The sequence below is a fragment of the Sycon ciliatum genome, chromosome 1 (genome assembly GCF_964019385.1).
Source record: "Sycon ciliatum chromosome 1, ocSycCili1.1, whole genome shotgun sequence".
In the NCBI taxonomy this organism is placed as follows: domain Eukaryota; kingdom Metazoa; phylum Porifera; class Calcarea; order Leucosolenida; family Sycettidae; genus Sycon; species Sycon ciliatum.
Genome location: NC_088643.1, coordinates 94,577,099 through 94,598,896, shown reverse-complemented (window position 1 = coordinate 94,598,896; position 21,798 = coordinate 94,577,099). Strand labels below are relative to the sequence as shown.

Here is a 21,798-nt window from a genome sequence, read left to right as displayed (position 1 = left end):
GTGCCGTGCGATTCGAAACTTGAAAAGGGTCCAAAAAGGCACCTCAACTGGGGTTCGAACCGCAATTGTACTGTTATGCAAGTGGAGTGAACGGCCTGGATTTTCATGGTTTTTACCCAATTCAGTGCTTTGGGGGCAAAACCTGGCCAAAATCCTATTCTTGTTATGGCTTGCTTTTTGGAGAAATAGACTTCAAAAACACAATTGGAAGAGCATTCCATGGGGGATTGCCAAAAAAAAGGAGACGAAAACTCAAAATTTGACCCGTTTATGGCCAAAAGCTAGGATATCATCATTTTCTGAATGGACTTTAGGAGTTGTAGCAAGCTTTGACGACTTCCTGGATGTACATTGTAACCATGGCAACTGTGTAAGCATGCATCATGCACTGTTGCAGGGAATACACACAAAAAAAGCTAAAGCACCGGCTGTGGTTGTTGCCGTTGCCATTGTGTCTGATCTGTGACTCTGTGAGGTGCATTACAGGATACGATAGTAAAGAACCATTCCGTGTTGTCTTCCCAGATGCCACGACGACTACCTGATATGTACCCGGAGCACAGTACCGTAAAACGGCTGGTACATGGTTTTAGCGCCGGTGATATTTTTTGTGATTTTAGCAAAATGATTGTTTTTGCTCAAGTTTTGCTGCGCCAATCGAAATTTTGCTTGTACAGTGTAGTACTAGTCATCTTTATGTTTTACTCGGAAACTTGGATTGCTAAAATACTTCATCACGAATTGGTCCAGATTCGGGAAACGCTAAGAATGTTACCCGCTAGAATTAGCCGTTCTACAGTATGCTATGCAATGGTGTGCTAGCATGTGTGTGTCGTTGTTTGGTATGTGAATGCTCATGTACTGTCTGTGTGTGCGTGTGTGTGCGTGTGTGCATGCGCAGGACGTGTGGTCTGAAGCACATACAGACAGTCGTATGCCTCAACAACACTGGACAAGCTACCGGGAAACTTATCCGCGAAGAATTGTCTCATTTCATCATCCTGGACACAGGTAAATGTATTCACCAGCCAACATTATTAATGTTCATGTGCTTCTCCCAACACATTCTACACTTGTCCACTGTCCACTGTGCACTAGACAATGACAATGTATAGTGGACAATGCACAGTGGACGTAGGGTTGAGCTGAAACTTCTCACACTCGCTGCTGGACACGTGTTGGCACACATGAATTTTGAATGTGGACTTTCTTGGTTGGTGTTTGGCCCGTCACGAGAACAGTGGTCAGTACGTATCAAGCAGTGGTGTTGCAAGTGTGGCTGTTCTGGGTCGGCATAATTTAGAACAATCTGTTTAGAATCTAGAACCCTATCACAATCAGCCGTTAGTCTCAACCTCCCCGGGGATTCAATCAATGCCCGCTGTGCTGTTAGCGTCAACCTCCCCGGTGATTCAATCAATGCCCAGTCTGCACAATGGTTTGCATTTTGAAGTAGTCGAGCTTATTCGGCATGCCGGTAGCTTGTCTTGGTGTAGAAAGACCCCGCCGATACTCCTCTACAGTCCATTTCAAAACTATAGACGCGTACCTAGGCAAAAACCGTTATGCCAGCATCTATACCACATAAAATCTGTGATCACTTTGTGCATAAATTTTTCCAAATTGGGCGTCTGTTATCCAATCCTTTAGAAACTATATGAGAGTAATTGTGGAGCGATCCTGAGCAATATTCCGAAAACTATTCTCAAAAAGTTCCAGCCAAATTTGAAATATTTCAAAAACCCTACGCGTCTATAGTTTTGAAATGCACTGTAGTACCCACGGCCGTTTCATCTGCTATGTCTTGTGTGTTTCTGTATCCTGTTCAGCCGAGTTGGTATTGATCGCCATCGCTCTGCCACCAAGGCACACTCTGCTGCTGAGAGTGTCCAGTGAGCAGCAGCGTAGCATCTTCTCCATAGTAACGGATATCTGGGAGGTGTTGCCCTACATAGAGAGCTATCTACAGAGTCTGGAGCGGCGCAGCAAGACAAGCACTGCAGCATGATCTATCAGCACTCAACCGAAGGCTGGAGATTGGCACCCACCGGGCTAGCATATTATTATTGGGGCGGCTTTATTGATTTTAACCGAATGTCGTAGCATGTGCACGCATTGCTAATGTGGGGAGCAACCCCATGATGATACCTTATGCATGTACATTGGGTACCTTCCTCTCTTGTACATGAACATCACTTGCACTCTCATCACTAGCTTGCCTGCTGCTAACATACACACAATCCCTACTGAACAGTGTGTCATAATGGCATGCACACACACACACACACACACGCAAGTACTATCTATTCTCTCTTTACACAAGACTTGACGGTAAACACTGTCCGTCACTCCTCAAATACACAGTGTACTCTCCACGACACACATGCTATAGTAGTCAGCAGAACGTTAGTCTTATTCAGACCAATTAGTAGAAACGAGGCGCTTGCTCCTGCATCATCATTATTGCATCGTCATCATTATTAGGAAGTATAGTAGAACTTATCAAGAAAACAGTTCATTAAAAAAAATCTGTGATGCAATCCGTCAAGGCTAAGTAAGATGTGGCATGATCATAAAATTGCACATTTCTTTCTACAGATTATCATGTGAAGTCATTGAAATAGTCATGAACTCAGTCGATGCTCAACTCAACCCTTTTTTAAACTATGTGAAGTATCCAGCATGGCTGATTGCGTGTTGCATTATTTTTCTATGTCGTGACGTACATTGTTATTAGTTTTTAGATGTGCTGGCCACGCTTGGGTTTTTATGAGTCTGTAACTATTCTTCTTATTTTCTGATCATTATTGGTATGCGCGCGCGCGCGCGCGCGCGCGTGTGTGTGTGTGTGTGTGTGTGCGCTTGGTTCATTGTTGTCTTCGGTGTGGAAAAGTGAAATAGACCCTGACTTGGTTTTGTTGTGTTGTGTGTCTACTGGTGGTTGCCACTTCAGCTTAGCATCACGGATGTGTCCTTTGCCAGCCCTGGGCACATTCTCTTTGCCGCGGGTTCACCCTGCCCATCAGTTTCCTCAGCGCCAGTCTTTCCGCTTGCTTCATCACCATCATCCTCGCTTGCTTCACTGTCCTGCGTATCTTCATCATCGTAATCATCCTCTTGACTGTCCTCCTGACTGCTAGTGCTGTAGGTCTGTCGCCGACGGCAATCTACTACGCTTTTGACCTGCCAGTGTTGCCCTACTGCTAAGTTACATGCTCTTTTCACCTTGACTGCAGCCTTGCCCTGGCCACGACGAGCATCTGCGCATGCACACACATGCGTACGCACACACATGCGCGCGCACACACACACACGCACACACACACACACACACACACACACACACAACAATTTCTGGCAGACGTTCGGTAGTTGCCTTTCAAAGCGTTCAAAAGGTGTACGCATGTCTGCATCATCAGCTCAAAAGACAATTTTCAACCACAAAGTATGCAAAGAAGTAGCAGTGGAGCCACTGTGCATGCATGTACTGTTGTGGACATTGGAATCCATTGAAAAGTCAAGCAGCCACGGGACACTGGCCGTGCAGCCGTGAGCACTGCTGCTCCATGTTTACAGTGTCACACAGTGTGTGTACGTGCTAAGTAAGTACAAGCAAGGGCGCCGCCGACTGCGGTCATTCCACCCAATGTCTATGCCCACAGCAGTATGACACGATAATAATGTAAACAGCTGTGAAGCAAGAACAAATGAATACACGATAGTCCAAACCGCACACGCACGTACGCACGCACACATGCACACACACGCGCACACAGACAACAGGCAACAGCGGCCTTGTGGTCATGTCAAACTCACCTGCATGGCACAGCACTGATCTTCCATGCTTACTGACAGCCGCCTTGGATTGATCACTACTCCAGTCAAACAATAGTCCCCTGTTACATCATGATGACATCACATCATACATGCAAGCACAGCAGAGAGTCAGTGACATAATACAACAAGAACACGTAAACGTAACGCAATACGTGTGTGAGGAAGTACGTTATTTCAGAGCGCGAACCAGTCGTTGTCGCTGACAACCTCCAATGTCAACATGGAACAAACACAGTACGTAACTGTGCCCAAGAAATGAAGATTTGCAGATTCCTGGAAATCTGTCCAAACTCCTTTGCATCTCTACTTTGACGTAGTTCTTCCAGTTTTCTGGTGTGAATGTGTTCTTTGGGGTCTTTCAAGATCACTTGCCCACAAGATTGATAAGCAGTTTGGGAAGAAACTCCACGCCACCATTGGTATACGTTCCTCCCTCCTCTCTACTCAATGTAATCAAATACATGTGCCTATTATATCACAAATATGCACCAAATGTAGAAATGTGAATGCCAACAATCCGGCCATGTTATTCGCTAAGGTCTGAATTTGCCCACCTTACATGCCAATCAATGCCAACAATACCCGCCAATCCCGTGGATGCGTGTACTTCAGATGGACTGACCTCATCAAGAAAGACCCAGCATGCACCAACATCACGATGCCACCTGAAACAAGTTTAACCCACTACTCACCGAACTGACAGTGTGACACAGTGACAGTGGTTGGACACTGTCATCACATGACTTTTCATAGTTTCAAGGACATCCAAACTATTTACTATTTCTTATGATGATTACCTCAATACAAAAAGAGCTATTTCTAGGCTACATGCACGGTAATGAAAGAACAGTGCTGCTCGATGTAATCCGACTGCGTGTTTTTGTCTGCGTAGCCCTGCATACAGTACACATCCCAGTGTTTGCAGGTCTAAGGCTGGCTGCTGCACAGCGCTGCTGCCCGGTGTGACATTGCTTCACTTGATTGGATTCCATTGAGCAGCGCTGCAGAATCATAAGCCACATAGCTACATACACAGATACATAGCTACATAGCTACACAGGTACGTACAAGTTGACGACGTCATAGGGAGCACGGACTTGCATCGCCTGCACACATACAAACACCAGCGCAATCAACAAACACATGTGTAGGTTTGATGATCCAAGTCCACATCAGAGGAATAGTCACTCCACACTGTACCCATGGCCAACCACACAACAACTTGAATATCACCAGGCCCACCATAGCAAGGTGAATTCTGTTGAGATACCGAGTGTCCGTCGACTAGCAATTTTGGCTCAGCCCCCCCCCCCCCCATCCACGATGTTCGTTTCAGAGACGACAAAACCTTTGCGACAACCCCTAAAGATTAAGAGATGACATGTGACACGTATGGCTGTGTCCTAAAGAGATAATGCCAACAACTTACCGAAAGTGCTCCACTGCTCACAATCACATTCTACAAAACACAATTGGGAAGAGAGAAGTGACACAAGGAAAATACGATAACACTGCAGTGAGAGGTTGATGTGAACAATAACTGATCAAGTAACAGTTGATTGTCATGGATGCGACAAGCAAAATTAGACCGGAACAATGAATGACTGGCAGTGTTGTTGTTGTTACATGTACTAGGTATAATCCATCATCATGATCAACAACGTTTTAACATGCCACTAATGGAACAAGCAGCTTCCCCTCCATATCTATGCACATATACAGTACTGAACAATTAGTGTAGATCAACTGTGTGTGTGTGTGTGTGTGTGTGTGTGTGTGTGTGTGTGTGTGCGTGCGTGTGTGCGCGCGCGCGTGCATAAGTGTACATGTACGTGCATGCGTGCTTTTGAATCTGTCACCTTTCTCCCGGGGAGACTCACGTGACCAGTTTCCAGCAGTGAGCAAGCACAAGCATAAGTACAGTGTCTGCGGGGTGGGCAGGGAGTGTGCGATGTACAGCTCTACGGACCTACCTTGCCACGTGTTACTCGAACCAGTTGCTTGGCATTGGCGATGACATTGCAGCGTGCTAAGCTATCTAGCATAGTCAATCAATATACAGCCACATGCACCCACACATGCACCCACGCACACACACGCACACACACACACACACACACACACACACACACGCACACACTCGGAGACAACACCAAACAAAATGGAACTAAGAGTACAAGTACATGTACTTCAAGAGTGCATAACGAAGAATGTGTGCAGCTCAACAACCCCTCAGCCCATGCACAACCTACAGCGGAAATTTTCGACATCAGTCTTGCACGACCATTCGCCTCCATGACGTCATTATGCGTAGACATTATGGATCAAAACTTTCAAAAGTACAAAGAACACGCACATTGCAGGTACGGTAGTCGAAGCAGAACAACGCATGGTACAACCTGAACCCGGTAAACTGACAGCGTACAGACATGGCACGTGGGGAAAGGCAAACACACTTGACCATAAAAAGTGATGCAACAATAAAATTCCGGCATGGGCAAGACCATCACAGCTGAAGATAGGAGTTGCATTCTCTTGCTCGTGTATTCTTGATTGTACTTAACAACATGGCATTCTCAATGTTCAAAATGCCATGTGCAGACAGCAGCGAACATGTACATACACACATACACTTGGACAACACACTCGGGCCACACACCCGGGCCACACTTACTGACTTAGACTATACCAACCCAAAAGTGCACCCATGTGCACACTATGTCTTACCATTCAAAGCCGCCGAGTAAATGATTTCAAAGTGAACACCCCTGTCAATTGCCTGGTTTCACGGGGCAACAGGGCGTAGAAAAACACCACATATGCACACACGCACGCACACACATACATACACACACACACACACACACACACACACACACACACCATGATGTAGTGTATATAAAAGGCCACGCTTGTTCCTGTAGAAGTCGATGTCAGGCCTAGGCTTCTATTCAAAACAAGCTTGGCTTGGATTTAAACTACAATGTGTTATACTCCAGCAAATACGCTACATGTACATTCGTATTCTACATGTAATCGTATTTAGCTTCCAATGTCAAGTCTTGCAGCCGGCTGATAATGCTTCATAGCAATTTCTTCATGCCATTTAAGAAAAGAAAAGAATCACAAAGTAGCTTGTTGCCTTTGTCCAAGACTACACCACCAGTATGGACTGGTATGGAATTCAGCGAAGGTTGCATAGCACACTGGGCTTTCAAAGCGCAAGTCTTCTACTCGTTTGACTGAAGAACAGCGTGTAGTGAGTGTATATAGTAGTCTGTGTACTTCCACACATTGAGCATTGTAAGGCTGGTGGACTGGCGACTTGTACTATGTAGCAAGTGTGTTACAGATAGTGTATACATGTACATGGTCTCTACCTGTGTTTAATAAATGTACACCAATATGCAAGGCTTGCTTGATAGTTCGACATGTAGCATGCCTTGTGAGATGCTGTCATCATCATCATACGTGTGTTAAATAATGTGAAGAGAGATGCTGTCATCATCATACGTGTGTTAAATAATGTGAAGTGAGTGAGTAGGCAGTGTAAAGTACTAAAGATACTTCCTTCAAGCAGTGAGCAGGTAGTGGAAAGATAGTGTGTTACAGATGCTTAAGTCGGCAGTATGTAGGTCTGGACTTACAGCGCGGACTGGAGGTAAGCGCAGTACAAACGGCAGCCGATTGCTGAAGTCCAACTGGATAATGTCAACCTCGACTTCCGTACATATTTTCTACAAACACACAAGAAGGTGGCACGCCGAGGAAAAGGAGGATTTAGAAGAAAAGCAGCGCACAAAGACCATGCAAGTGCACAGCATGCACATGATAGTTAATCATTTCAAAGAAGGCAGAACGGGACTTTGTTTGCAACTCCGGTTGCACGCTATGCAATCCTCAGGCAAAAGAATTCTAGCATACATTTCACTTCATCTGATCAGTGTAATACCAGTAGAGTATTCACTAGACCACGCCATGGATACCGGTCAGCACAGCAAAGCCAGTATACACGACTGAAAGTGTTAGGTGCATGGAAGCAAGGTCACTTCTGACCGGCCAAACCAGAGAGCAGTAAAGACACAGGACAAAAGAAACACTCAGAGATTACTAATGCATGTTAGTAGTGGTATTCTTTTATTTTCCATCGAAAGCCTCAACAGTGACGATAACAGAGTAGAGGGGTGGGCTGAGAAAATAATATGCACATAATGCTACTTTGTGTAATGGGGTACATGTACATGTATGTACATTGTTACTGGGTGCAATGGAGTAAGCTGAATATTCGCACACTACGTCCTACCTGGAATTGCTTATCCGATGTCGGTGCCATTGCCAGAACATCATACTGCTGCACTACCTCATTAGACTATCAAAATACACACACGTACACACACACACACATACACACGTACACACATATACACACACATACACACACGTACACACACACGTACCATACACACATACACACACACACACTCACTCACGTACACACACACACACACACACGTTTGACAGCATATCACAAGGCGGTGGAACACTGTGTTCGGAAACAGTGCCCCTCACTACAACCGTCCATGGTTGGTAGAGCCCCGGTCTTGTGACCATCTGAACCGTATGGGGGCTAGCCCCGGTTCTGACCCTCATTATACTAGGAGAGCTACACACACACACACACACACACACACACACACACACACACACACACACACACACACACACACGCACACACATACACGCGTGCATGCAAGACATCACAAACTACAAAGGACTGTCCCCGGAGAAACTCGCGGAAGAAATTGCAAAAATTGCCAGTAAGCTGCCTATCCCTCCCAAAGACAGGGTTGAGACAGTGACAAGCACACACATTTACAATAATCGTCATCAGGATACTATGCACTGCGGTCGAGTATGGTGCATACTACTATGCACTGCGGTCGAGTATGGTGCATACTACTATGCACTGCGGTCGAGTATGGTGCATACTACTATGCACTGCGGTCGAGTATGGTGCATACTACTATGCACTGCGGTCGAGTATGGTGCATACTACTATGCACTGCGGTCGAGTATGGTGCATACTACTATGCACTGCGGTCGAGTATGGTGCATACTACTATGCACTGCGGTCGAGTATGGTGCATACTACTATGCACTGCGGTCGAGTATGGTGCATACTACTATGCACTGCGGTCGAGTATGGTGCATACTACTATGCACTGCGGTCGAGTATGGTGCATACTACTATGCACTGCGGTCGAGTATGGTGCATACTACTATGCACTGCGGTCGAGTATGGTGCATACTACTATGCACTGCGGTCGAGTATGGTGCATACTACTATGCACTGCGGTCGAGTATGGTGCATACTACTATGCACTGCGGTCGAGTATGGTGCATACTACTATGCACTGCGGCCGAGTATGGTGCATACTACTATGCACTGCGGTCGAGTATGGTGCATACTACTATGCACTGCGGTCGAGTATGGTGCATACTACTATGCACTGCGGTCGAGTATGGTGCATACTACTATGCACTGCGGTCGAGTATGGTGCATACTACTATGCACTGCGGTCGAGTATGGTGCATACTACTATGCACTGCGGTCGAGTATGGTGCATACTACTATGCACTGCGGTCGAGTATGGTGCATACTACTATGCACTGCGGTCGAGTATGGTGCATACTACTATGCACTGCGGTCGAGTATGGTGCATACTACTATGCACTGCGGTCGAGTATGGTGCATACTACTATGCACTGCGGTCGAGTATGGTGCATACTACTATGCACTGCGGTCGAGTATGGTGCATACTACTATGCACTGCGGTCGAGTATGGTGCATACTACTATGCACTGCGGTCGAGTATGGTGCATACTACTATGCACTGCGGTCGAGTATGGTGCATACTACTATGCACTGCGGTCGAGTATGGTGCATACTACTATGCACTGCGGTCGAGTATGGTGCATACTACTATGCACTGCGGTCGAGTATGGTGCATACTACTATGCACTGCGGTCGAGTATGGTGCATACTACTATGCACTGCGGTCGAGTATGGTGCATACTACTATGCACTGCGGTCGAGTATGGTGCATACTACTATGCACTGCGGTCGAGTATGGTGCATACTACTATGCACTGCGGTCGAGTATGGTGCATACTACTATGCACTGCGGTCGAGTATGGTGCATACTACTATGCACTGCGGTCGAGTATGGTGCATACTACTATGCACTGCGGTCGAGTATGGTGCATACTACTATGCACTGCGGTCGAGTATGGTGCATACTACTATGCACTGCGGTCGAGTATGGTGCATACTACTATGCACTGCGGTCGAGTATGGTGCATACTACTATGCACTGCGGTCGAGTATGGTGCATACTACTATGCACTGCGGTCGAGTATGGTGCATACTACTATGCACTGCGGTCGAGTATGGTGCATACTACTATGCACTGCGGTCGAGTATGGTGCATACTACTATGCACTGCGGTCGAGTATGGTGCATACTACTATGCACTGCGGTCGAGTATGGTGCATACTACTATGCACTGCGGTCGAGTATGGTGCATACTACCTACATGTAGTCATGTATAGACTCTGGAGAAACAAAAACTTGGATTCATGTGATACTCGGACTGTACATGCACACTTCCATGTTTTCATGCAACAAATTTCAAAATCGGAGGAAACTTGCGAAAATCATCAAACTTGCGGAAAAATTGGTGTCCGTGGAATCGTGATTTTGTCCAGGGACAGAAAGGAGCATTTCTGTCAGTGGATATGTCAAGTCAAGCAGTTCATAAAGCGCAATGAGAAAAAATGGGATGCATCATACACAGACACACACAGACACACGCACACACACAGACACACGCACACACACACACCAACATACCAGAAGGTGCAAAAGAGAGTATTCCGTCAGTGACAACGTCAAGCGATTGATAACACGCAACGGGAAACGATGGCCCTGCAAGACGGCACAAAGATATCAAAAGACACAACACATATCCGTGCTTAAACCAGCTGTGATACCAAGACAGTGGCATCATTCTAGCTGTCCTTCAAACCAAGCATCACAGGATACTCACTGGAACATGATAAGATTCATCAGTAGAGAATAGGCCTTCTCGACTTTCAATCTGTACAACACAAAGATGAAAAATGTCTCTACAGGTATTCAACGTGGTAGAGAACATGGTAGGATTAAGCACACACTCAATACCTGGGCCATGTCCATTGTCAACACGGGGGGACCGGTCGTTCTTTTTCTTTCTTACCATGGCTGCTGCACTGCAATGGTGTGCTGCTGCTGCAGCGTGTGTGTGTGTGTGTGTGTGTGTGTGTGCCAGATTGTGTTGGGTCTGTTGCCAACGGGCTCGGCTGCTTGACGGTGTAATGTTGTGCCTCCCACCTTTGTTGGTTCCAGGGTTCATATACTTTCTATTTGAAATATACATCTTGTTAACCAAGGACTGCTTCTGGCTAGATTAACTCCTGTGTAATCAATGGTGCTAGTTAAGCCTATATCAGATCCACTCTGATTTAGCCACCCACACTAGTAGCAAGTATTACCTTCACTGGGGGCAGGGATAACTGCAGTTGGATCCCGGGACGGATACCCTGATGCCGTCAATCCTTTTTCTGCACCTTGTCCTCACCCACTTACCGAGGTGTGGCGAGCATAATTATAAGTGGGATCATTTTCAAGTCCACCCAGAGTTTTGGGGATTTCAGGGGGTGTCGGCCGTTGGACGGTTCAATAGCCTGTTAGCAATTACTTTGAAGTATAATACATGCACACATTGACAACCGTGCAACGTCGCCGTTGTGCTATTGTGTTATGAACAGTGACAGTATAGCAGCGTGCCGCATGGATGCCGCCAACATCCTCTCATAATAAGAGTCATTACCAACACCACAAACACACCACACAACACACACTGGTACACATCACACCACACACCACACACCGGTACACAACACACCACTGACTTACAGCTTTGCAACCTTTACCAAGCTCCACTACATGATTCACAGCCACTGTTTTGTAGCCCACTGAAAACCCAACACACACACACACACACACACACACACACACACACACACACACACACACACACACACGCACGCACGCACGCACGCACGCACATGCACAACACACACAACAACAAATCACTTAGACTCGGCCAAGCAGAAGATTAAATCATCAGCATGATTGACTGATCTAACTGATCTATTTCTATTTCAGTCTATACCACAGTACAGCGTGGTCTAGATCACAGTACAGTACAGGGCATAGATAAACGGCCGGACATCGGACATTTTCCGGCCATTTTCGGCCACTGACTGGACGTTTTCAATTTCACCGGACGTCCGGTCAAAAAGTAAAAAAAGAGCAGCGACCTTTCGACCTTTTTATGCAGAGTTGGGCTTTCTTCGGAGCTTCGTGCCAAATGCGACTTGCATATCGTACAACTAACACGTACACCGTAGTCTCAGGCGTAGACTTCACTATATTTACTTGATCCGCCTGTAGCAACGCGTTGTTGCTACAGTCAATTCACACTTTCGACCGTTGGTGTCGACTTCGCACTTGAATCGATGGGTTGAACTGCTAGTGCAGTTGTTCGCACTTGATAGGAAGATGTCATCTTTTATTTTTCACTCTTTCACTGACCAGGAATGCAGATAGTCTTTTAGAATGTCTTCTGGAAAGCGAAAGGGAGAGTCAGAGGACTTGCCGCCGGGCAAAAAAGTCTGTGGTGTGAAGGCCGCTACTTGCGATAAGTGGATCTCGGATAACGATGCAGAGCTGACTACTTCCGCCTGGCTGAGTTATGACCGGCAGAAGAACGATCAGTTGTTAGCAGAATGTTTGAAGTGTTCCGTGTGCATCAAGTTTGTAGACGGAGTCCGCAGTTGTAAAAACTCAGAGATCTGTGTGGTGACGACCATTGAAGCTCTGCTTAGTACGGTGAAGGTCATTGAGCGTGTCCAGACGAGCAGTCTCAGCGACCTACCCATGGTGAAGAGGGTGCAGGAGCGGCTGCGTGAGCAAGAGGATGGCAGCACTTGCTACCAGGGAGTGATTATCAAGAGGCTTCAACAAGGCAAGGAGCAACTTGAAAATCACCACGAGGAGAATGCCCACTTGGTCACCGAGTGTCTTCAGCAGCGTGTGAAGGTGGAGCACGTGGAGCTGCTGACCGACACCCTGACTGTGCTGGCTACCCATGACTGGGGAAAGGCTGACGACTCCACATTCGGGAAGGAAGCTGTGCAACGTTTGGGTGATCAATTCCAAACTCCACTGGCATCTGCTTCCTGCTCCACCGGCAACCTTGTGGAAGAGTGGGATGACATGGTCTCCTATGCCCAGCGCTACCTGAAGTTGACGGACAGCCACTTGATCGTTTGGTGGAAGATATTTAACGTCGCTGAGTCCTGCCGATGGAAGAATATGCTGCTGCTTGCTGAGCTCCTGTTCTGCCTGCCCATGTCCAATGGGTCTGTTGAACGCATGTTTTCAAAATTGAAGCATGTCAAGACAGATAGGCGATGCAGTCTAAGCGAGAGTCGGCTTGATGGTTTGGTACGAATCGCCATCGATGGGCCACCAGCAAGCCAGTTCAATGCACAGCACGCTGTGGACCTGTGCTGGGCTGACAAATGTCGCAGATCGCCCAGGGAACGTGCTCCAGAAGCTACTGGCGCCATCAGTCCCTCCCCTGAGATGAGCGATGCACTTGACCTGGAAGACTGGGATGCCTTCCTCGCCGAGTAAGAATATCAGCTGCAACTGAATTCTTGACTGCAACGCTTTCTTGTACATACATTTGTCGTCAGTAAATAGTTCAGTTTCTAATACAAATAAATTGGCAAATTGTACATAGTAATGTGTGAGATACGTCCACATAATGAGTCATTGTGAATATACTTCAGTACTACTAAAAAAAAGAAGAAACACCCTGAAAATGTGTTGTGAAAAATGTCCGGGCATCTCTGGACAGATTTCAAAACGGAAGGACATTTGTCCGAGCTAAATGAAATCCTTAACCTATGCCCTGCAGTATGGTCTATACCACAGTACAGTGTGGTCTATACCACAGTACAGTATGGTCTATACCACAGTACAGTATGGTCTATACCACAGTACAGTATGGTCTATACCACAGTACAGTGTGGTCTATACCACAGTACAGTATGGTCTATACCACGGTACAGTATGGTCTATACCACGGTACAGTATGGTCTATACCACGGTACAGTATGGTCTATACCACAGTACAGTGTGGTCTATACCACAGTACAGTATGGTCTATACCACAGTACAGTATGGTCTATACCACGGTACAGTATGGTCTATACCACAGTACAGTATGGTCTATACCACAGTACAGTATGGTCTATACCACGGTACAGTATGGTCTATAACACGGTACAGTATGGTCTATACCACAGTACAGTGTGGTCTATACCACAGTACAGTATGGTCTATACCACAGTACAGTATGGTCTATACCACAGTACAGTATGGTCTATACCACAGTACAGTATGGTCTATACCACAGTACAGTATGGTCTATACCACAGTACAGTGTGGTCTATACCACGGTACAGTATGGTCTATACCACGGTACAGTGTGGTCTTTACCACAGTACAGTGTGGTCTATACCACAGTACAGTATGGTTTTTACCACAGTACAGTGTGTACACACACAAGCAATACACTAGAATGTCAACAGAGCATGTCCACCAGGTCCACTATACACAGTATCAAGTCACACGGCAATGCTACCACTGTACCAGTACTACTGAGCTACAAGTCTCAGTGTGTGTACTGCTAGCATATTGTGTGCTGGGCATACTGTAATCTCACAAATTTTCGGTGTACTTTTATTTTCGGAACTTTCGGTGCGTCTGTTTCATACCTAAAATTTCAAGACACCGAACAAACACTAACACACATAAGGCCACCCTTTCTTTTTTCGTTGTTTAACGTCCGCGCCCGCATACCTTTTTGCCTCCGACCGGAAAAAAAAACAAGAAAGTAGTAGTACCAATAATATGCGAAGTTGTAAATACAACAATCAGTAGTTTCACAGTGTGCCGATCATGACCTTAAACTTATAATCTTGCCTCCCGGGCATGCCTTTGTCTTGTGTTCTTTTTCTTTTTTTGTTGGCTTTTAAATATCGTACGGTGTGTATCCTAGTAAAAATCCAGATGTAACGAATTCATGACATCCTAACTCCATGCTATGTACCTGTTTTGTTGGATTCATCAGGCATGTGCTCCAATGTACCATCAAAGAGTGTTGTTCTATGCCTGCAAGTGCCGTTAGACCCAGATATATTGTATATATCACATGCTTTACTGGTCAAAATGTTTGATTGGGGTTTCCAGTTTTTGGAATGGGTTTTTGTTTTTTTTCCGCCCTCCCGCGTACCTTTTCGCGAAAAAAAGGACGTTAAACAATGAATTAACAAAGGGTGGCCTAATCCAATAGGGAACTGCTTCTCTGTACCAAAAATTTCTGTTCGCCTAACCTAGTCTGTTGCCCTCATACCGAAAATATTGAGCACCGAAAATTTCTGAAATTAGAGTACTGTGTGCTGGACCTACTCTCTAGTCTAGTGATAGCTGCACCTTCACACCTGTGTAGGTTATGTGCACCACCATTTCTATAGTAGTGTCACTGCTGTCACTGCTACTGTGTGATGAATATTTCACAACTATTACTACATGTACCACCCACCAGACCCTCACGCACATACACACACACACACGCACGTGCGCATGCATGCAAGCATGCTCTCTCTCTCTCTCTCTCTCTCTCTCTCTCTCTCTCTCTCTCTCTCTCTCTCTCTCTCAAACTTTTACCTTCACCTTCACAACTGATACGGGATCACACAAGCTGAAACATACACTTCATGCGGATATGCATATGTGACATGATCCACAACATTAGTCCCAAATGCAGTCATTTACGCTTTGCACTGCTGTCATTCGCACCTTTTAGATTTGCGCCACGATGGAGTCATTTACACTTTGCACTGCTGTCATTCGCACCTTTTAGATTTGCGCCATGATGCAGTCATTTACACGTTGCTGTGAGGGTATATAAACCAATACTGATCCAGATTTACTCAGTACTGTTTTCTGGTGAGCGCTTAGTGCGTGAAACTCAGAGTTAAAACACTTTTTCCGTCCTCTTATTGTTTGTTAGTCCCAGTTCTTTACACTAAACTGCCATTCTGGTTATGTTATCACATTATTCTTTGTAGTTTATACAGTATTGTTTGTTATGTTCACGGGAGTCACATTATCCCTGATGATACTGACGTATTTTTGTCTAGCCAAGGACTTGGTGTACGCTGTGATTAGCTATGATCATGACAGCCGGCTACAGGAGAGTTGCGCTATACTTCTTACACACGTACCGGTATTACGTTCAACAAATGCTACTACTGAGTTACTATAGATACAACACAAAATATCTAGAAGGTAGAGGAAACAAATGCAAGGTAACATACCAGAAGCTAATTTCTTGAGGACATCGTTAGTGTCGCCGCGCTCCACGAACGGTACGTTCAAGTCATAGAACCCACTCATGTCATACAAAGATTGATTTGACCCGTCCTGAAACACAAGAGCACATTATTCTCCTCGCGCTCAGCTCACTGCACTGAGAGAAAGGTCGTCCATGAAACAAACTACTTCAATGAAAACGAAAGGTATATCTCTGAAAATGAAATATTTTTAAAATCAAAGGTTCGAGAATTAATTCGAAGGCGCACACGTACACGTGGCGTGCATGCCTGGATGTGTGACGTGTTCATGGTTACGTAACGACGTACATAGTGTACATGCGATGTATGCATGTTTGCATGCATGATGCTGCTGCATATTAAAAAAAGAAAAAAGAAAAAAGACGAGGTCGAGGGTACGCCGGGTCCGTCCCTTTATTTCCTGTTTATTTTCAGTCCTTCGCATCAAAATTAATGTCAATGTGTTGGTTTCCATGGCCATTCGCGCGCTGCCCGCGGCGTATCTCGTGGCCCGATCTCTGCATTATCGCTTTCGGCGGCATTTCAACAATACAAAATCTGCATATCGCACATTTCGGTTTGTTTGATTTCTTGTCCTTGTTTATGTGGGAAACATCTCGACTGAACCAAGCTAGTAAGTTCTGAACAATGGAATTGGTTGAGAGTTCTTCCTAGCCAAGCATTGCATCAGCAGCAGTGAACATCGATAGACTGGGTAAATTGTGTTGCAATTGCTAATTATTTGTGTAGAATGGCTGCAACTGAGAAGGAGATGATAGGTGGATGCTGTGTGTGTTCTGACGAGAGAGGATGGCAATACAACAAGCTGGTGTACTGCGATGGGCCAGACTGTAATGTAGCCGTGCACCAGGTATGCTATGGTATTCGCAAAGTTCCTGCGGGTGAATGGTTGTGTCGTAGGTGTGACTTTCAAAGTCGTGGAATAGCAGTGTCGGGCTGTGAGCTATGCCCATCGAAAGAAGGAGCGTTCAAACCCACCGAGTCTAACAAATGGGCGCACGTGGTATGTGCTCTGTACATCCCAGAGGTTTCATTTGGTAGCGATACAACTATGGAGCCGGTTAATATCAACAAAGTACCCAAACATCGTTTTCAGCAAGTTTGTCATCTTTGTAATGTAGCTAATCGAGGTGCTTGCATCAAGTGTGTGCACAAGGCATGCACCAAGTACTTCCACGTGACCTGCTGCCAAACTGTGGGTCTGCTCGCCGAGGAAGCATCCGGTCTCAACAGTGTACGTTACATCGGATACTGCGAGGAACACTGGCCGTATCAACATCTGCGAGGTATGCTGGCACCCAAGGAAGCTAAGGCGTGCGGAATGCAAGTGGACATTGGATCAGATGAGGAAGGTGCAGTGGCACTGGCTATGCCGAATGGTGAGTCTTCAGAGATTGGCCCTGTTGATGCTGCTGCTGTTGCCACCGCTGTTCCTCCTCCTATTCTGAACAGCAACGTGGAAGCAACGCCCGTAACACCATCGTCTGCGAAGAGCACAGTGAGCGCTCCCAAGCGACGGAATAGCAGAGAAATAGCTAAAGCAACAACTCCTAAAACAACGAAACCAAGGGAGAGGAAGCCGAAAGCGACCGAGCCGAAGAAAGACTCGGCAAAGAAGCCGCGGACTCCAACCACAGCACGAGCACCGCGTCCACGGAAACGCAAGGATACGGCAAAAACATCGCCCGGTGGCACTGACAGTCCAGCCGCAATACCGGTGGACACAGCTTTGACCGGTTTGGACTCTGTGACAAAGAATGTAGATGGGGTTGACTTGATGATGTCACCAGTGCTCACTGAGAAGGGAAACGTGCAGAATGTGGACATTCTGTCTGATGTTGCACAAACCATGATTAGTCTGGCTGGTGGGGCAAGTAGCACAGCTACGGAAGATGCTACTCATCCTGCTGCTGCTGCTGCTGCTGCTGCTGCTGCTGCTGCAGTGACGGCTGCAAATGCGGAAGGTAGTAAGTCAGCTGATGATGTGTGTGTTGCTGGAGCAAGTCCTAAGCAAGTGTGTTCAGCCAGTGAAGTGACCGCTGCTGCTGCTGCTGCGAAAGAAACGCCTGAAGACAATGCTGCGGAGGAAGCTATGGAAACAGATGGAAATCTGGACGGTAAAGAGGTGTTGGATGAGAGCAACTGTCCAGTGGATGATGCACCCTCTGGAAGCAATGTGAGCGTGCCTCAGTGCACTCCTCACCAAGCATCCACAACAGCGGGCATAAAGGATGTGGACGCTGCGAATGAGGAAACATCCCAGACAGCAGCAACAGCATTGATATCGTCTGAGCCACCAGAGCGTGAGAATGATGAGGTTCTTGCTGCTCCTGCTGCTGCTGCTGCTGCTGCGAATGGTGTGAAAGCAAGCACGTCAGCGACCTCGCTACCTTCAGCTTCTAGTGAAGTCGGCGATGATGTGGTAAGCGCAACAGGCACACAACCAATAACAGCCAGTAGCTCAGGAGCACCGGGTGACGATGATGGCACAGGGGATAAAGAAGCGGCGGAGGTTTCTGTTGAGACATCCTCACTAGATACAGCGCACTGTCAGAAGTCGCTGTCCAGCCATCCAGAACCAATGCACAATCTGCTCATGTCACAATGGAAGCTTGGAAGCGCATTCCTTAGAAGCCAGGCGATGCCTATGAATATCGCCGCTGTCCTCGAGGCATTGCAGGAAATCTCGCGTGAAAATGAGCTAATGGAACAGAAGATTTCAAGCTTGGAACAGCAGCGTAACCATCTTGTAGCTGTTAATAGTGAGCTGGAAAAGCCTAATGCTGTGTCTGCTGCCGCTACTCCGACTACAGCTGGCACTGCCACCGCTACTAACGCTGATGATGTTGGCACCTCTGCTACATCCAATCACTTGTCATCACCAGTGAAGATAGCAAGCAGCATGTCCAGCAGCAGCTATGTGTCAGCCACCAATAGACCTGCACGGAGCTCACAACCACGTTGGCATCGTGATGCCAGTCCCACGGACACCACTGATAAAAATAGGTCTTCTAGCAGGAGCAACAGTTTTGCTACAAGTCCTATTTTTGGTTCGCGGTCGCAATCGGACAGGCGCAGCGATCGGCATAGTTGGGGCGATCGCCATTCTAGTGGTGGCAGTAGTAATCGTCGACATTCTCCTCACGATCGGCGACGGCGCTCTCGTTCCAAGGAACGCGCTCACTACCACTCCTCTTCCAACACATCGTATCTGAGTAATAATAAGTCGTTACATCGCCACTCCACCTCTTCACCTGTGCCGTCATCGCTGCCACAGCAACACCAGCCGCAACACCAGCACCAGCTATCTCAGCAACTATCTCAGCAGCAGCCCATCACGCTGCCACATCCAGCCATGACTCCAGCATCGTATGCGACCAGTGGCCATGCTGTAGGTCAACAGCACATGACCTACCCACCGCAGTCCACTGGGCCTGCTCTTCCGCCACCACCGCCAGTAGCACAGCAGCAGCAGCAAATGCCTTACCAGTTATACCCAATGCATGCGGCCAACCCCAATGCTGCTCCCGTTCCACTCCAATCACCATTTATCACTCAACTCCAGCAACAACAACAGCAGCATCTTCATCAACAGCAAGCACAACAACAGCAAGCACAACAACAGCAGGCAGCAGTAGCGGCAGCAGCGGTAGCAGCATCACAACTTCAATCTAATCCAACCGCATCACACCCTAGTGCCAGTGGCGCTGGTACATCTCAGCTCCAACTACAGTTGCAAGCCATGGCAAACAATGCCGGTGGTGTATGGCCTTCTGCGTAATCCACTGTGCTGTGCTGAGTGGCACCTTGTTCCTTAGCCATCTCTGACCAACAGCAGTCTGTTGCGCTGATGTCTGTTGCCCAGCCTGCCCAACCAAAGTTTTGGCCATGCTGTGTTGCTCAGCAACCACTATTTGGCCTCCTGTGTTGCCAGATCCTAGTTCACCTATTGTTGATTGCTGTCCTTGCAACTGATGACAACATGACAAGACACCATGACAAGATGATTACAAGAGTTGGCTAGTCGTATGCCGGCGCATCAGTGCATCCCTTCCCCGTGTACATAGTCCTCTTCTTGTGCTTGTTAGCATATCCCAATGAACTGCTACGCTGTGTGTCCAGGAGTGCGCTATGTATGCGTGTTTGGTCAGGCTTTCTCTGGCTTGAATCTGTAGAGCTGACTGGTGGTGGCATGCAGGGCTGATGCAATGCTGCTGCTCTCTTGCTGCTGCTGTAATTCCCTTCTGGCACTACTCCTTGCCCTCCTTCCACAGTCCTACTACTACTACTGCTATCTTCCTTGACACACCGACTGTAACACAACTGTACATAGATACATTGGACATGATGCTGGTCTTCATGTCCCCCCCCTCCCCTCCCTACACTATGCACTGCTCCACTTTTTTTCTTTCTCTTTTTCAACTTATTCTATTGTTCAGTTTCCGCTGTTTTACCTTCTGTTTATGCTGCGTCCTGGTCGATCACCTAGCTGTGCTGTGGCTTTCTTAGTGTCTCGTCGTTGTCGTGTTCTTTCGTTTTGTTGTGTACTGCATGCCACCTCTTCACAACTTGCTCTCACTTATCTCAGCCGCAACTTCTTTTTTTCCTTTTTTAAGAATGCACAATGGCTCTTTACTGGCAGTCTCCCGTTGCTAACGCACGTGTGTGTGTGTGTGTGTATGTGTGTGTCTGTGTGTCGTTGCTTTCGTACTCCACATATACTTCATCACTAGTTTTATACTCGCTTCCTAGCTAATGTGTTGATCGTTGAGTGAAGGAATCACTGCTTGTTTATGTGAGCTATCGTCGGCATATTGCCATAATTGCTAATATGCTATGCTGGGTGCTTCTACTGCACTTTCTGCATCCCAAGCTGATGACAAGCAGCCAGCCGTACACGGCACCCGAGTCAGTTTACACATCTAGGTTACTACATTGTATAGGTAGGTAATGTTACGCGGTAAATCTACCGCATCATGTGCACAGCAAGAATACATGAACGCACCCAAATGTGCAGCTCGGATGGGTTTGTGTCATGGATCATAACGTCATTTTGGCGCTGTGGTGCATACAAGCAATATTCAAGCCAATCTGCTGCACAACTGCAGCTCAGTTGTCCCAAGACTCGGAGTGCAGTCATGCTCTTGTCTTGGTTGTACGCACCACGCCATTTCCTGCTGCTTATCTGCACGAACTATGCAGGAAACTCGCCGTGACAGACATGCACCCATGCAGAACAAGTTAGAAGGAGGCACCCTCTGGGTTTCATCAACTTACTTTCACCTCTTGACCAGGGGCAGGGGTAGTAACAACAAGGTGTAGCCGTATTGTACAAATGTGGTCAAAGAAACCCGAGCCAAAATCAGC

At 46.9% G+C, this 21,798-nt stretch overlaps 3 protein-coding genes across 3 annotated transcripts in view; 2 read left to right on the top strand and 1 right to left on the bottom strand.

The window, feature by feature from the left end:
* The window catches only part of LOC135806605 (AP-5 complex subunit beta-1-like), a 52,468-nt gene extending 49,667 nt beyond the window's left edge, over positions 1-2,801 (top strand). The window contains exons 35-36 of the mRNA XM_065320811.1: positions 902-1,011; positions 1,830-2,801. Coding sequence (XP_065176883.1) covers positions 902-1,011; positions 1,830-2,008 — 289 coding nt within the window. The 3' untranslated portion in view covers positions 2,009-2,801. The remainder of the gene's footprint in view (positions 1-901; positions 1,012-1,829) is intronic.
* On the bottom strand, positions 2,442-16,610 carry LOC135806606 (ribonuclease P protein subunit p30-like). The gene is made up of 12 exons (XM_065320812.1): positions 16,396-16,610; positions 11,855-11,913; positions 10,947-10,997; positions 10,751-10,825; positions 8,141-8,206; positions 7,485-7,574; positions 6,565-6,616; positions 5,811-5,875; positions 5,267-5,296; positions 4,906-4,943; positions 3,817-3,896; positions 2,442-3,260 (listed from the first exon to the last, which is right to left on the bottom strand). The coding sequence occupies exons 1-12, from the start codon at positions 16,472-16,474 to the stop codon at positions 2,950-2,952; spliced, it is 996 nt and encodes a 331-aa protein (XP_065176884.1). The 5' UTR covers positions 16,475-16,610; the 3' UTR covers positions 2,442-2,949.
* Positions 16,611-16,935: 325 nt separating this feature from the next.
* Positions 16,936-21,297, top strand: LOC135806604 (zinc finger protein zfp-1-like). Its single transcript, XM_065320810.1, has one exon. The coding sequence runs from the start codon at positions 17,162-17,164 to the stop codon at positions 20,210-20,212; it is 3,051 nt and encodes a 1,016-aa protein (XP_065176882.1). The 5' UTR covers positions 16,936-17,161; the 3' UTR covers positions 20,213-21,297.
* Positions 21,298-21,798: the final 501 nt, after the last annotated feature.

Bases quoted from the DNA above. Each gene is read 5' to 3' on its own strand.
- LOC135806606 (XM_065320812.1), bottom strand. From the start codon at position 16,474: ATGAGTGGGTTCTATGACTTGAACGTACCGTTCGTGGAGCGCGGCGAC. The intron at 8,207-10,750 runs GTATGTTGGTGT...GTATTTTGATAG, and splicing joins ACTCTCTTTTGCACCTTCTG to TCTAATGAGGTAGTGCAGCA. The intron at 7,575-8,140 runs GTAGGACGTAGT...GTGTGTTTGTAG, and splicing joins CATCGGATAAGCAATTCCAG to AAAATATGTACGGAAGTCGA.
- LOC135806604 (XM_065320810.1), top strand. From the start codon at position 17,162: ATGGCTGCAACTGAGAAGGAGATGATAGGTGGATGCTGTGTGTGTTCT.